The sequence below is a fragment of the Triturus cristatus genome, chromosome 3_2 (assembly GCF_964204655.1).
Source record: "Triturus cristatus chromosome 3_2, aTriCri1.1, whole genome shotgun sequence".
Classification (NCBI taxonomy): Eukaryota; Metazoa; Chordata; class Amphibia; order Caudata; family Salamandridae; genus Triturus; species Triturus cristatus.
The window spans coordinates 824,851,705-824,866,360 of NC_140584.1; the positions used below are offsets into that span (position 1 = coordinate 824,851,705).

The 14,656-nt window shown below is 44.0% G+C and overlaps 1 protein-coding gene across 3 annotated transcripts in view; it reads right to left on the reverse strand.

Annotated features, from left to right (window-relative positions):
• The window catches only part of LOC146858231 (aldehyde oxidase-like), a 623,555-nt gene that overhangs the window by 338,812 nt on the left and 270,087 nt on the right, over positions 1-14,656 (reverse strand). For all 3 annotated transcript variants that reach the window (XM_085649038.1, XM_085649037.1, XM_085649036.1), the window contains exons 8-10: positions 7,231-7,311; positions 6,142-6,286; positions 5,632-5,724 (exon numbers count right to left, since the gene is read on the reverse strand). In XM_085649038.1, the coding sequence (XP_085505164.1) occupies positions 5,632-5,724; positions 6,142-6,286; positions 7,231-7,311 (319 nt within the window). The remainder of the gene's footprint in view (positions 1-5,631; positions 5,725-6,141; positions 6,287-7,230; positions 7,312-14,656) is intronic.

A 14,656-nucleotide genomic window follows, 5' to 3' on the forward strand; every position in this document is an offset into this window, starting at 1 on the left:
TGGAAAAATGCATGGGAAAAACGCGTTTTGGGACCCCCCTTTTATCTCAGCCCCCGCTTGACGAATCCCCCGAGACTTTCAGGGTAGGAGCGGAGCGTAGCGCCCCACCTATTTTGAGAAATTCGCGAGGATTCATCGACCGGCGCCAAAGTTATTCAAAATAGAATGTTGCGGATTTCCTATGGAAAAGGGGTCCTAACTATAACTACCTACTGGCGACCGCCAGTAGGTTATATATATATATATATATATATATATATATATATATATATATATATATATATATATATATATATATATATACATATATATATATATATATATATATATATATATATATATATATATATATATAAAATCTTTCTAGCAACCCTTTGAAATAGACAGGGTGCATCTCTCTTAAATACAGAAGGATTAATAATATGATATGAAGATTAGTGGGATACTGTTAAGATCCTCTAATCAAGCCTAAATATTTAATCAAAATACAGTTCCCACAGTTTTTCGAATTTCCTAATCACCCCATTTCGCATTGCATATAGCCGTTCACTATTTCTAACTTGCTTTATTTTCCGAACCCACTCAAACATTGTTGGAACCTGACGTGATCAACATCTTTGAAGCAGAAGAGACCTGGCCAGCGCCACTGCACTGTATACTAGTTTCACCCATTTATCAGTTAGGCGAAGAGATGGATCATATCCCAGGACTTTCAGCCAACTATTTGAATTGGGAACTCGATCTCCAAATACCGAAATATGGAACCCCTGGGCTGAAGGGCACTGAGTGATTATATGCGTCCAATTAGCTGCCGGCTGCTTTAAACACTGGAAACAGTGACTAGACTGATTAGGGTTGATCTGGGAAAGAAACTGTAGTGTAGTTCCTATAGTACCCCTGCAGGACCTGCGCTTTTGGATAACATACACTGTGGGCCTGGTGGCAGAATGATTCTGAGCACCCCCACTGCGTATGTTAGCCTTGTTTGCATTAGCTAGCTCACAGTGCCACTAGAATCTCCTTTTATCAGAGAGATTAGTTTTTGGCAACCTCAGAACACAACAACCCGGATTCCTCAGACTCGTGGAAACAATGTACTACTTTGCGCCCAGTCGCTCGTGCTTGCTAATTTGGTCTCAGAGAGTTACACAGAAGAAACAATCGAGCGTGTTTACATTTAGAATTTATTGCACAGTTTTTCTTCTAGTGTAAAATATATGTGCTGCAACAACTTTTAAACAGTAGCAGAGATATATGATCAGCAGTACAGTGAATAAAAAGGAATAGTACAGTTCTACCATTTTGCAATAGTCATGAACATATACATGAATATAAAATCCATTTATAAAAAAAAAAGTGCATAATCCTACGATGCCTGTCTAGATGTACCAATGTGTACCGAGCATGTGAGTAGGTGCGAGAGAGCCAAGAATCCTGCTAGGATTTAGTCAAACCCCATTACCTGAATAATGAGAGTTTGGGACCTCGTCCTGGTCTCGAGTTGGACACCCCGCAAGGGATGGTTAGACCACTGTCAGCTGGAGCGACTGCTTGCAGGAGCATCAGCGTCTCTGGTCAGTTTGTCGGCCTGGAAGTCTCAGTTCCCTCAAACTACTGATAGCAAGAGGTGATGTATTCTTACAGAAAGAGTATAGAGTCCCTTTGTCCCTTGTTCTTGTGTTAGCCATTGTTTAGTATGAGGATGACATATGGGATGAACCTTGTGCATAGATAGGAAGAAGGTGCCTCTGGATAGTTTCCTTATAAATTATTCTTATGTGTTAAGGATGAAGTCATAGCACTATTGTTTGGGAAAAACCCTCCTAGGTGAAAGGTTCAGTCCATAAAAGGCGTTCAATCCGTATAAGGCGTTCTGTCCCTATCAGGCATTCTGTCCTTATGAGGTGTTCTGTCCTCATAAGGCGTTATATGCCTAAAAGGCTTGTTTGTGTGTAATGTAGGGGAGATGATGTAGGTGAAAGGGTACGATGTTCTCTGGACCTATATTAGAGTACCTATATGAAACATAACAAAACTATGGGGTTCTATATAGCAGCCATTTGCTAAAATATAGCATCCGGAGCCAATTAGCTCCGCCTATCACACTAAAATTAAGTTTATTAACTTCAGTCCACATTCTAGCTGTTAATTCCAACCCTTCATGTTTTCCCCATTTTGTTATTGCTTTCCAAGTGAGGTCCGGACATTTTGTGGAGGCCAAAGGTTATTTCCATTCCCCGGGTCTCTTATCTACATCTGCTTCAAATAGCGCAAGCACCATATTTTTACTCCCATTTATCTGAACTAGATCCAAGTTACTAAGAGTTTTATAAAGCATTCTATAAGAGCCAAAGAGAAGGAAATAGTTTTGAATTAATTTGTGGATTTCAGAAATATTAAACCACCTTTCCATCACAATAAAGTCAGAAATGTTCCTAAATCCAGCTTAGGCCCATTTTTGGACTATTTAAGATGAAACTGTAGTCCCTAATTCAGTAGCAAGTTCGGATAAGGTGGTTGTAATGTTAAAAACGGGGATTGCATATCTTCTAAAAAACCCTGACGTTTGCAAAAAAACACTGCATGCTCTTATCACAGATTTTGTTGGGTGATTTCATTATTTTTAACGGATTACTTATCTGGTTCTCTGTGAAGATCAACAGCAAAAAATTGTTCACAAATATTCCTGTATGCGATTCTAATTAAAACCTAGACATATATTGTTAAAATATGCACAATAATAATCCCTAAAATTAGGTAGCGCTAGCCCACCTTTCTCCAAATCCTCATATAAAGTGCTTAATGCAATTCGTTTTTTTTTCTTCAAATGAAAGACGTAAACACGGACTTGACCTTTTTAAAAAAAGATGCAGCTAAAAAACACGGAATGGCTGAAAATAAGAAGTTAGATAATGGGCAAACAGACATCTTAATCAGCGAAATTTTCCCCAAGGAGTTCCAGCGTGGAAATAAATCCTGTACTTTTAAAAGCACTGGAGAGAAATTTAAATCGTATAAATCCGCAATCCGTGGCGAAAACATGATTCCTAAATATCTTTTTGGCTGAGAATTTGCACATGAGGCAATATCTATATGTAGAATGTCTGGTTTACATCCACATAGTATTTTTGTTTTCTTTTTTGTTTATTTTATACCCGCCAAGACCTTCATAATGTGCGAAAATCTCAAAAACTTTCACCTGGACCCCCTTATCACAGTCGAGAATTAACATAATATCATCTGCGGATAGCTTTATTTTCCCCATAAACGGCAAGGGGGGCGAATATCTGCGCTGTCTCGGATTGCAATGGGCAGTGGCTCGATGACGAGGGCAAATTAAATCAGTGATAGCAGGCATCCTTGTCTGGTCCCTCGCTTAACACTGATTTTCCCTACCTCTGCAGTATTGACAATAAAATTGGCTTCTGCATTATGTTACATTCTTTGTATCAATGATCTGGGGAGGTATGCCGAATCTAGACAAGATACGAATTGACGTCTCCCAGACCACGAGGTCAAATGCCTTCTTTTCGTCCAGCAAGAGTATCAGGGCCAGTATATTCCTGTTCTCAAAGTAGTCTAGTACTTCAGTTAAATAGTGTGTGTTCGTCCCTAGCTGTCTCCCTGCAATAAAACCATTTTTGTGAATCAGATTGGGTGCTATTGCGTTGAATCTGTTAGCTAAAGGTTTTGTGATAATTTTGTAATCTCAGATCAATAATGTAATTGGACGATATAAGTTGGGATCCTCACCGTCCTTTCCTGATTTTTAAAAAGCCTACCACATTCCCTTTGTGAAATGATGCTGGTATCGGGCCCCCCTCTAGCATTGTATTGGCGTCCAGTAGAAAGTATTCAAGTAAATCCCCTGAGAAAGCTTTAAAACATTCAGCCGGTAGACCATCAGCTCCACAGGCTTTGCCATTGGGGAGGGTCCTAATAACCTCCCTTAGTTCTTCTTCAGAAAAGAGGTGTGTAATCTTTACCCTCTCAATTTCATACAAAGCGGGAATATTCTGTTCCCAAAGGAACTTCTCAAGGGACTCATTATTAATCATTTGTTTTTGTCCATAAATACATCTGTAACAGGGCATTTTGATGCATTTATCCGATTACTTGCAGCTTGTTCCCGAAACTGCCATGCAAGCAACCTCCCTGTGCAATTGCTTTCCTCATATACCTTTTGCATATATATATATTATGACTCACTTAGCGCCCGTTTAGTCTGATCAAGCTTTCTTAGATTAAGAGCCATGAGACTTCTTAATAGGCTTTCATAACACTGCTGCACGTACCGTTTTAAGTTTTGCTTTTTTACTCTATCTTTTTCAAAGTTTTCTGCGTCTTTTCCTATTTCCAACCCACCAATATATGCCTTTAAGGAGTCCCAAACAATAAGAGGGGGAGCAGTCTTGTGATTTATTGCCAGAAATTCCTTTATCTCTGTTTTACAAAAGAGCACCCAGTTTTCTTCCTGTAAATACTGTTTATTATTATTACTTGATTTATAAATACTACCTATCAGATGCTTTCTATGCTGACACCTTTATCCTGACATCTCCACAATTTTCCCAGACGTCCTCCTAGTCCCTAAATTGGATATTCTGTCTGCTTTCTGTTATTGAGGCAACTTTATAACAGTTTGCATTTAAACGTATGGTTTGAATTTCTTGTGTTACATTCACCAATACATGAATGTATTGGCTATTGACTAGTAACTAATTTGATGATTTGAGTTTGTAACTTTGCAAATCTTTTACAGGAGCCCCCTGTGTCAGTTAAGTGCAGTTATCAATAGGACTGGACCCCAACTCTACCTTTTGTGTTTAACCACTTTTGCCTTTACAGTGCGATTGGAAAATTAAACCAAGAAGTCTTCCTAACCACCTATTTTTGGCCACTTCTCTGTCATATCTCCACCATTGACTGTCTCATCATGGCCCTTTACTGGGAATGATATTCAAGACGCTGTGCACTTAAATCCAGTCCCTAAGATAAAATAGGTTCAAAGAACAGAAATGGATAGAGGGCGTCTAGGATTTATGATTCTCAATTTGGATTTTCCCGGGGCGGTCGGGGTTGGAGAGTAGACTAAGGCAAATTCCGCTTGTTTTCCACCAATGTTACCAACAGTCGATTTCTAAGCTCCTGTCCAATACAGCAGTAAGCAATGTAGCACTGGGGTGCAGAAAGATCCAGAAAAACTCCTGTAAAACTCCAGGAAAGTTATAAATACTTCTGAAATATTAGCAATGCTCATATCAGACCTGCCAGTTCCACAAAACTTACATGACAACTTTAACGAGGTGGCCAACATGGCTTAATATAGTTGTTTCAATGAACCTGATTTGATCAATCTAATGGGCACTATGGAATATGTCTGGTATTTCTTGGTGTGGGGAGCTGCTTGGTGTTAGGGTGCTCTGGCATCCACGATTGTGAGCATAAGGTATTTAGATCTTCAAGCCAATGGGATGACTTCTTCAAATGAATACACTGGACATTTTACACTCTGCTTCAAAATACATTCGGCCTAGTGTAATGCAAATGCAGTTGCATGCTTACTAGTCAAACAATATCAGCAAATCACCTACCTTGAGAGAAGCAACAAAAAAAAACCATTCTACTCACCCTTCTCTGTAAAGAGCACCATGTTCAGTTCTGCAAGTTTTACCGGGAACAGAAGAACGGGGTGAAAAATGCCCTTAAACTTCATGTCTGGGCCTGAGAAAGAAGAGCAAGATATCATGTCACAGATATGCAAATACAAATAGATGCGACACACATGCCACAGTGAGGCACTACCCCATTCCAGGGAGCCCGTGATCCTCGCTCAAGAATCTGTGTGTACTCTGGACAGCCCGCTCTTTCGGCCTTCAGGAGTGTCAAGGACTAGAGTAACAATAACAGCTTCTATTCACAACCTCTTGAAACTGCAAGTCTGGCTGGGCATATAAGAATTATTAAAAAGGAGAGATCTCGCTCCCTTCATTTTAAGGTCGATAGTAAAATGAAAGTTTTAAGAGTATAAGCGTGATCATGATTTGGAAAAAGAGAGAACTTTTCTGCTATCTATTACACCTGACGTTTTTTCATAAGTACTGGGCCCTCCCCTAAATTGCCCTTATGTTCTCTACCTACCAAGGCTGGTGTTCCCCACAATCAGTGGTGCTTTGGGGTGCAAGGCTTTCAGTTCCAGGAGCTCGCAAAGGCTGGAAGGAGCAATCCATTGAATTCTTTCTCCTTGGAAAACCAGCTTTCTTTTGGGGTGGGCTTCAGCCAGGAGCTGTGAAGAGAAATAAAGAGGTGTGCTGGGCTAAGAGAGAACACCTGTGAACTGTTGTTACTGACAGATGGAGATTTGTTCACGAGTTAAAACAAATATTCAATTTATGGATTTGATTTTGCTGATGAAGGACCAGGAATGCACCGAGTTACGGTTATCCACATCGAGTAATAAATGGACATTTTTTTACTGTAGCAGCTGTCTATTGTGCCAAAGAAAGAGGTCACCAGATTTCTTCAATAACCAACAAAGAATGCGCATGTGCCGGAGTGGGTGGGCGGGCATGTTGCCTTTTGGCATAAGATGGCAAAACTTTATCTGGGGCCATGTCTATATCTGTCTGGTTTGGGACTGTTTCTAATCCCCCTGTACTGGGTACCAGCAAGGGACTCATTTTGAGGATACTGACAATAGTCTAATTTAGGAGACTCATTTTGAGGGATCTGACAATACTACAATTTAAGAGACACCAGCTGAATTTGCTCCACCACAGAAATACTATTGTGGGGGAAAATCAGCCACAAGACTTTACTACATATTTAGAATTTCCTCCAGAAATTGGAGGATTTTCTGCTACCCCAAACTCTAAATGAGGCCCTAAATCACCTTCTTGGTCTGTTCCACTGTTTAATTGTGGGACATTGTTACAGGGCGAAACAAAGAGGAAGTTTGGTGCCCCAGCCACATGGAGGGATTTGATAATAAATAAAATATCCAAGGTCCTGATCTGTAGCAGATAGACACTTGTACTGGCTGTCCTGTCTTGTAAGGACATCTGTTACCAGTGTGTGGTGCCTTGTCTGTGAGAAGTTAAGTCCTGTAAAAGACTCGGATTTCACTGTTTGTGATGTAGAGCTTAGCTACCCTCCACATCGTGCAGGTTGTGCCCTTCCTGTAACATGTAAAGGTCAACCGAGAGGGAACAATACAGCAAAACGTCCTACCATTAGCTCAGGTGGAAATATGAGGTCTTGGGTAGGATCCAGTGGTGCAAATTCTTCAGCATTAAACAGTGATGTACGAACCTGTAAAAACATAAAGAGAAAGCTAAATCAGTGGGATGCTCCTCCAATGCAGGGCTGTGCACACAGAGATCTGGAGGTTCCCGTCGGGCCGGGCGGCTGTCCCAGAGAGGGAGGTAGTGAAGGGCCTAGACCAGGGGCACTCACAAACTTTCTCTTGGGGGCCAAATTTACATTGTGGTTTGTGGCCGAGGGCAGCACCTTGGGGGCGGGGTCATTGGGGGAGGGGGCGGGGCTAGAGCAACAAAAAAAAACTGTGATCATGAGGTGGAATACAGGTCCCTGCAGCAGACGCCTTCGTCCACTGAGCCACCGGACCCGGCATACACATATCTCTCTCTCTCCCTCTCTCTATCTCCCTCCCTCCCTCCTCCATCTCCCTCCCTCCTCCGTCTCCCTCCGTCCTCCGTCTCCCTCCCTCTCCCTCCGTCTCCCTCCCTCTCCCTCCGTCTCCCTCCCTCCTCCATCTCCCTCCCTCCTCCATCTCCCTCCCTCCTCAGTCTCCCTTCCTCTCTCCTTCTATCCGTCTCTCTCCCTCTCCGTCTCTCTCCGTCTCCCTCTCTCTGTCTCCCTCTCTCTCTGTCTCCCTCCCTCTCTGTCTCCCTCCCTCTCTGTCTCCCTCCCCCTCTCTCCCTCTCCCTCCCTCTCTCCCTCTCCTTCCCTCTCCGTCTCTCTCCGTCTCCCTCCGTCCTCCGTCTCCCTCCGTCTCCCTCCCTCTCCCTCCGTCCTCCTTCTCCCTCCCTCCTCCGTCTCCCTCCCTCCTTCGTCTCCCTCCCTCTCTCTGTCTCTCTCCCTCCCTCTCTGTCTCTCTCCCTCCCTCTCTGTATCTCTCCCTCCCTCTCCGTCTCCCCCTGTCTCCCCCTCTCTGTCTCCCCCTCTGTCTCCCTCCCCCCTCTGTCTCCCTCCCCCCTCTTTCTCCCTCCCTCTCTCTCCCCCCCTCTCTCTCCCTCCCTTTCCGTCTCCCTCTGTCTCCCCCCTCTCTGTCTCCCCCTCTCTGTCTCCACCTCTCTGTCTCCCCCCTCTGTCTGCCTCTCTCCCTGTCTCCCTCCCTCTCTCTCTCCCTCCCTCCCTCTCTCCCTCTCTTCCCCTCTCTCTCTCTCCCTCTCCATCTCCCTCCCTCTCCGTCTCCCTCCCTCTCCCCGTCTCCCTCCCTCTCAGTCTCCCTCCCTCTCAGTCTCCCTCCCTCTCAGTCTCCCTCCCTCTCAGTCTTCCTCCCTCTCACTCTCCCTCCCTCTCCGTCTCCCTCCCTCTCCCCGTCTCCCTCCCTCTCCGTCTCCCTCCCTCTCCCCGTCTCCCTCCCTCCCCGTCTCCCTCCCTCTCCCCGTCTCCCTCTCTCTCCCGTCTCTCTCTCTCTCTCCGTCTCCCTCTCTCTCTGTCGCCCTCCCTCTCCATCTCCCTCTCCGTCTCCCTCTCTGCCTGTCTCTTTGCCTCTTTGTCTGTCTCTGCCTCTATCTGTCTGTCCCTGTCTCTGCCTATCTGTCTCTGTCTGTCCCTGTCTCTGTTAGTCTCTATCTCTATCTGTCTCTGTCTGTTTCTGTCTCTCCCTACTGCCCATCTGTCCCCTTACCCGACTCTCACACCCTGCTGTTCTCTTGTCATTCTTTGTCACCTCTTCCCCCCCCCCCCCGCACTCCTCTTCGCTTGTGTGGCAGCTGACAGTGGCGTAACGAAACTTGAGGGGGCCCCCCTGCAAAGCACATGGAGGGGGCCCCCCCTCCACGGCGGAGCGGCCCTCCATCTACCACTTTGCCCTACCACCCAGAAATCTAGCATATTTTGATTTGAAACCTCCAACATTTAAATGAAATGCCTCTATATTGTCTTTCTGTAAGTTCTAATGAGAAAGTGGGAAACACTCTTAACATACAAGCTATGCCATTTGTAACAATACTGTCAAAAGCAGATTATTTAACTGCGGCAGCAATCAGAACAATACCAAGGAGTGATCCTATTGTCTCAGGAACTGCCTCTGGCTGAAGAACAAAGAACAACTATGAAGGGTCGAAATAGAATTGACAATACCTTGAAACTTTGAAAGACCAACCCAAACCTGCAATTCTATAAAAACTCGACTGACAATATACATGAGAAGTACACAAACTATAACTCAGTATCCTGCGAAAGTCAAGAGAAATAGACTGGTGAATTATCTGCATGCCACACACTAGCGACTGTCAAGGGTTGTGCATGATAATAACGTGAACTGAGGAAGCGATTTCAATCATAATGTCTTTATTAGTAAGCACTGCAAAACAGGCAGGCAAACAAGGCTGAGGAACAAAACTGTTTGGATGCTTCAGAACATTGATGCAGATGTTTGTCTGTTTTAATTTATAATTTCTGTAGTGTAAACAATGCTAAATACAAGATTTAAGGTACACATATTACAGACAAGTGCAAGCAACACCATAAATAACACTGCATGTAGAATTTAAAAAAAAAACATATCAGCAATTACCTAATGACAATCTATACAAACTGTAGTTGGTAAAGCAAAAGAAAAAGTGCAAATACTTTCAAAGTGCAAAATAAAGCAATCACCAGTCCAGCAATATACAAAAATCAAGCATGTTTTGTAAAACAATCCAACTTTCTTCTTGCATCAAGGTGAAAATACTTTCAAAGTGCATGGTAAAAACAAGTCCAGCAGCTTCCCTCACAAGGACTGACCTGAACCACCAGACCGGGCCTTAGTTCGTAACAAACAGAGGCCTGAGACCTCAGTGTGTCAACACTGGCGGTAATTACAATTCACTAAGAGTATAGGCACGCCTGCTAAAGTACAGATTCACCATTGCCTCCAAATGGCTCTATCGTCACGTGTGACACCACGCCAGCCAGGCCGGGATTTTAAGCCAACAGCGCCTTGCATTCTGGGAGTTGTGCTGTGACCATCTAAGTAAGGGGTTAAACATTCCAGCATGCAAAGTGTTGTTGGATCAAAGCTACGAATGGACACAACACGGTGCCAATGCCACTTGGCAGCTATGTTTTATACAAGCACAAGGGGATTTCCTCAACACAAGCTGCAGAAGTCTGGCGTCAAATAGCAAACACGTTGTGCGGAGAACCCAGAAACGTGCTGTGTTTAGCCCCCGTGTATGGACCTGAGGTGTCATTCTCTAAGAGACCCAGTGGTAAAAGCCCACAGTTGTCTCTAATGCATGTTAGTGCGAGGCAGTGGTCGAAGTGGGGGAAAAAAAGTAGGGAACTGTGGGAGGAGAATCAGAGGGCGGGAATAACCAATGGATTGGGTCAGTGGGCGGATTGAGAGGTGTGGCAGAAAGAGCAAAATATCCCAATTTTTAGTGTTTGTTTCCCATTTCACTAACCGGTTACAGCTTATTACATTATTTAATTTAACCAATAGATACACATGTTTATTCAAGGTTAAATATGTGTTATTGACATTAAAATACATACACAAAGTGGGATACATTTCCAATCACAGAATGTCCCAAATATCCTAAAAAGTGGAATCGCAAGCCATTTGTCTCCCAGCCATGGAGTTTGTGTCATCAGCAATTTTCCTCTCTTTTTGCACAAGAGCAGTTGAAATTAAATGAATTAAAAGAAATGAAATAGCATTTATAAAGCGCATGGTTACCTGAAGGCATCCCAGCGCTAGGGCAGAAACCTCACTAAGCTGTGGCAATCAATTAGGGAAAAGCCAGGTTTTGAGCCTCCTGCGGAAGACGGTGTGGTCTGGCTCTTTATGTAGCTGAAGCAGCAAGGAGTTCCAGAGTTTAGCGGCGTTGTAAGAGAAGAGCCGGCCGCCACTTCTGGACCTCTTGATTCTGGGAACAGACGCCAGGTGGAGGTCATTTGAACGTAACCGCCTGTTGGCTTGGTAGGGGTGGACAAAGGAAGAAATGATAGCCGGTCCCACACCCCTAGCATCTTATGGGTGGTGCAGAGGGCTTTAAAGTGGACTCTTTCCTGAATAGAAAGCCAATGTAAAGACCTAAGTGCAGCTTTGGCTGACTGGCGGCTTGGAGTACCCTCAATAATCCTTGCGGCAAAATTTTGCATGATTTGAAGTTTCTTAAAGACCGCACAGGGAGCACCGAGATAAAGAGCGTTGCCATAGTCCAGGAGGGATAAGACAAGTGCCTGGACCACAAGCGTTCTTGCTTGAGGGGGTAGCAAAGGTAACACTTTACGCAGCAGTCTTAGAATACCGAAGTAGGAGGCAACAACTTTCCTTGCTTGGGTTTTAAAGCTAAGCTCAGAATCAAGCCAGAAACCCAAACTCTTTATTAAAGATTTGGGGATAGGCACAGGGCCCATACATGCTGGCCAGATAGAGGAAACCTCTAGGGGGGAGGGATTACCGAGCAACATAAGCTCGGTCTTATCACCGTTCAGTTTTAGATGGGAATGGCACATCCACCTCATTACCTCCTCGAGGCATGGGCCAAGACAAGTAGGGGAGCTGCTTTTGTAGTTAAATGCCACCACTAATTGAGTGTCGTCGGCATATGTAATTATATGCACCCCAAAGGGTAGAACAATGTCCGCGAGAGAAGCCATGTAAACATTAAAGAGAGTGGGACTCAGGGACGACCCCTGAGGCACTCCACAATAAAGGGGCCTAGGGCTTGAAATGGCCTTGCCCTCGAAGACCTGGAAGGATCTACCCTCGAGGAAAGAGCACAGCCAATTCAGGACTGTTCCTGTCAAACCCAGATCTTTGAGTCGATGCATTAGGATACGGTGATTAACCATATCAAATGCCGCGCTGAGATCTAACAATATCACGGCTAGAGAACCACCTGCATAAAGAATCCTTCTAGAGTCTTCCGCGACTGCCAATAAGGCTATTTCAGTCCCTTGAGAGGGGCGAAACCCAGTTTGGGATGGATGCAGGAGTTTTCCAGCTTCAAGATGCCTAGAGAGAGAGTTCAAACATGAATGGCAAAATATCCTAGTTTGCAAATGTTTTCCACATAACTATGGCTTTGCCATATTTGCTACATAATACATCATCTGCTGCATAATCTGACGATTTTAACTAATAAATTGTTTATAGCTCAAACACATCAAAAGTTACTAAAAAATGTGACTTGTGCTGCTGTGAAGTGGAGGGCCCTTTACAAAGGTTGACTGGTCACCTTTCTCATTGCTGCAGTTGTATGTTCCACTAGTACTAATAAGGAAAAATCTTTGCAGAGACTGTTAGCATGTGTAAAAATTTCAAAATAATAAAGTATCAGAAAATTTACAGCACCACTAATATCAGTGTAGGGTATCAGAGCACTTTACATCACACATATTACACAGAGACAATCATTCATATTTGTGTAAATCACTGTGTAGGAAAGGTTACATAAGACAAAGGACTACAAGGTGTAGGAGTCACATGACAACCATACTAGTAGGCAGCATAGTTTAATAGTGATTGGTCTGCAGAAACACAAACTCAGAATTAAAAACATAATACCATGGTTGGGGGTTCTCTTTAATAATAAGAATTGATTTCTACCCAAATGAACCTTTTTTGCAACATTAGGATAATCGAAGACGGGGGAAAAAACATACGCTCTCATTTATACCTTGGAGTTTGCATGCAGCCCTTGCATGACAGTTAATAGCTCACTGTTCTATGTTAGGATTTTAACTTATTAACTGCAAGTAACAATAGGGTCTCTCTGACAAAAGCAGTAACCCACTGACCTATTCATATTCTGTGCACTTTGTGATATGAATGGCACATGTTCTTAGCAGCATGCACATTACACCTCTGCCATTCCTTTTCATAAGTCAAACCTTCCACTAGACAAAACACCATCTCTCTCTACTAAGAACATTAATCACTTGAGTTAAGACATTTTTATTGTTGCCCAAAAATGTTGGAAGCCAGGAAGGAGGCAGCAAGTGCTTTTAAAACCATAATATACTTACAAACACGACGCCCCCACCTGAAGTTAGCGCCTGGTGTGGTCGCACTGCCCTAGAGCCACGCTGCTCAAGGGTGCTGTAAACTCAGTGACAGAGTCACTGCCACTCTATGGTGTGCTGCTTCATAGGTCTGTCCCCAAGACTGAAGGTGAACTTCATGGATGGTGGTGGACAGGCCTTCAAGGTTAATCCACACTTGCCACCGCTAGGGTCCACCTGCTGGTGCTAAGACACCAGGGCTTTTAAGATCTTGCGGCACCTTCTAAGGTGTTGCACAGGAATGTGCTCCCTCGGGAGAGTGGTCTGGGAGCCTGGCCATTAAGGCTGAACCTGGTTCACCAGTTCCACTTCAGCAGTTCTGACCATGGCGCCACATCCTCTCCCCCAGTGAACACCATACTGCCCCACTGAGAGAAACTTGCACTGCACTGACTCGCTATAAACACCTGGATGTCACTCAATTCTAATTACGCACTAGACAAGAGCAATATGTTGCCTAAAAGAAATTAACAACATCCTAGAAAAACCAAACACTCATAGGGAATGCAAGATTAAGTAAAGCATGTAAAATGTAAGCAGGAACAACATGGTTACCTTTTTCCTTTTACACTCATTATTCTGAAATTAGTGAGTTCTTTTGCATGAAAAGGTAAGGCCATGACTACAGGGCCCGGAAGGGACCCGTTTCAGTGCCCATTGCTTATATTCTTTCAAAACATAGGCAGTATGGTATAAAAAGACCACATTCGTAAACACACAGTCGCTGTACACATTTTGTTTTGCAATTCACCCATCAAGCAGGTATTTCAGTACCTCCAGGCAAGGTGCACTTTCCCACACAGGGAAAACTATGTTGTTCAAAGAGAGAGGAGTAAACAAAAGTATCACTTCACTGGCAAACACTGTAAAGTGGCACTAATGTGTTTAGGTGTAAATAAATCAATCCGGACATCTTGCAACCACTCTGTCTTGCTTTAATTAGTAATTTATTTTTCACATTTGGAATGTTTAATTTCTCTCCACCCGGAGGCTGCACTTGTGTCAAAGAAAGACAACGTTTCCAGCAAAAATGTTATTCTTTTTTGGATCCATTTCACAGGGGAGCAAATAAACGAAAGGAGGAAAGAGAGGGTAATATCCGTTTCTTGAAGTCTCGGTTTTCATTAAGGAGCGAGATAGAATGAGAGGGAAGACTCGGAGGCTTAGATGCCGTCACCGTGGCGTGTGCGCGCACAGCTTAATTTATGGGGACTTGGGGAGGCTGAAGAGGATTGCTTCCAGGCGTAGACGTCTCCCTCGCTTAGAATGAGGGAGCCCCTGGAGCGTGGGGCCCCCCCCCGCACCGCGGGACCTGCGGGGGTCTGTGTTACGCCCCTGGCAGCTGATGCAGCTTCCCTTCCAGGGCACACACACAGCCCCACCCGAGTACTTCACAGGTCTTTAAGAG